This window comes from Eimeria mitis, genomic scaffold, assembly GCF_000499745.2.
Source record: "Eimeria mitis Houghton genomic scaffold, Emh_scaff5075, whole genome shotgun sequence".
NCBI classification, from domain to species: domain Eukaryota; phylum Apicomplexa; class Conoidasida; order Eucoccidiorida; family Eimeriidae; genus Eimeria; species Eimeria mitis.
Genome location: NW_013573370.1, coordinates 3,801 through 4,334, shown reverse-complemented (window position 1 = coordinate 4,334; position 534 = coordinate 3,801). Strand labels below are relative to the sequence as shown.

The 534-nt window shown below is 59.2% G+C and overlaps 1 protein-coding gene across 1 annotated transcript in view; it reads left to right on the top strand.

Annotated features, from left to right (window-relative positions):
• Positions 1-345: 345 nt before the first annotated feature.
• The window catches only part of EMH_0079630 (uncharacterized protein), a gene marked incomplete at both ends in the record, with an annotated part of 3,870 nt that continues 3,681 nt past the window's right edge, over positions 346-534 (top strand). Inside the window, one exon of the mRNA XM_013500151.1 lies at positions 346-534. Within this exon, the coding sequence (XP_013355605.1) occupies positions 346-534 (189 nt within the window).

The window sequence follows — 534 nt, the reverse complement described above, 5'->3', positions numbered from 1 at the left end:
GTCTCTATGGGGACAGAAGCAGCAGCAACGCGTCCTGATGCTGCTGCTGCTGCTGCTGCTGCTGCTGCTGAGTTGTTTGGTGAGGGGATTGGAGCTGCAGCAGGCACAGGGGGCCTGCTGCTTTCTTTTTTTATCTTTTGTCTCTTCTGTCTCCTTTGTCTCTGTCTCCTTTATCTCTGTCTCCTTCTGGGGGGCATCTGCCTCTACCTGCTGCTGCTGCTGGTTGCGCCTCTCTCTCGCTGCTGCTCTCCTCAGGCCCCTGCACGGAGACAGCAGCAGGGGAGGGGCCCCAGAGACAGCCGCGGCAGCAGCAGCAGCCACTAGCAGCAGCAGCAGCAGCAGTAGATGGAGCTGAGACATCTGCAGCAGCAGCAGCAGATACGTCTTCCCTGCTGCTGCTGCTGCTGCTGCTGCTCGGCTTGCAAGGACTTCTTGAGGAGCTGCAGCAACAAAGCCCAGACAGCAGCAGCAGCAACTCAGCAGCAGCAGCAGCAACATCCTCCTCCTCCTCCTCCTCATCAGCATCAGCAGCAG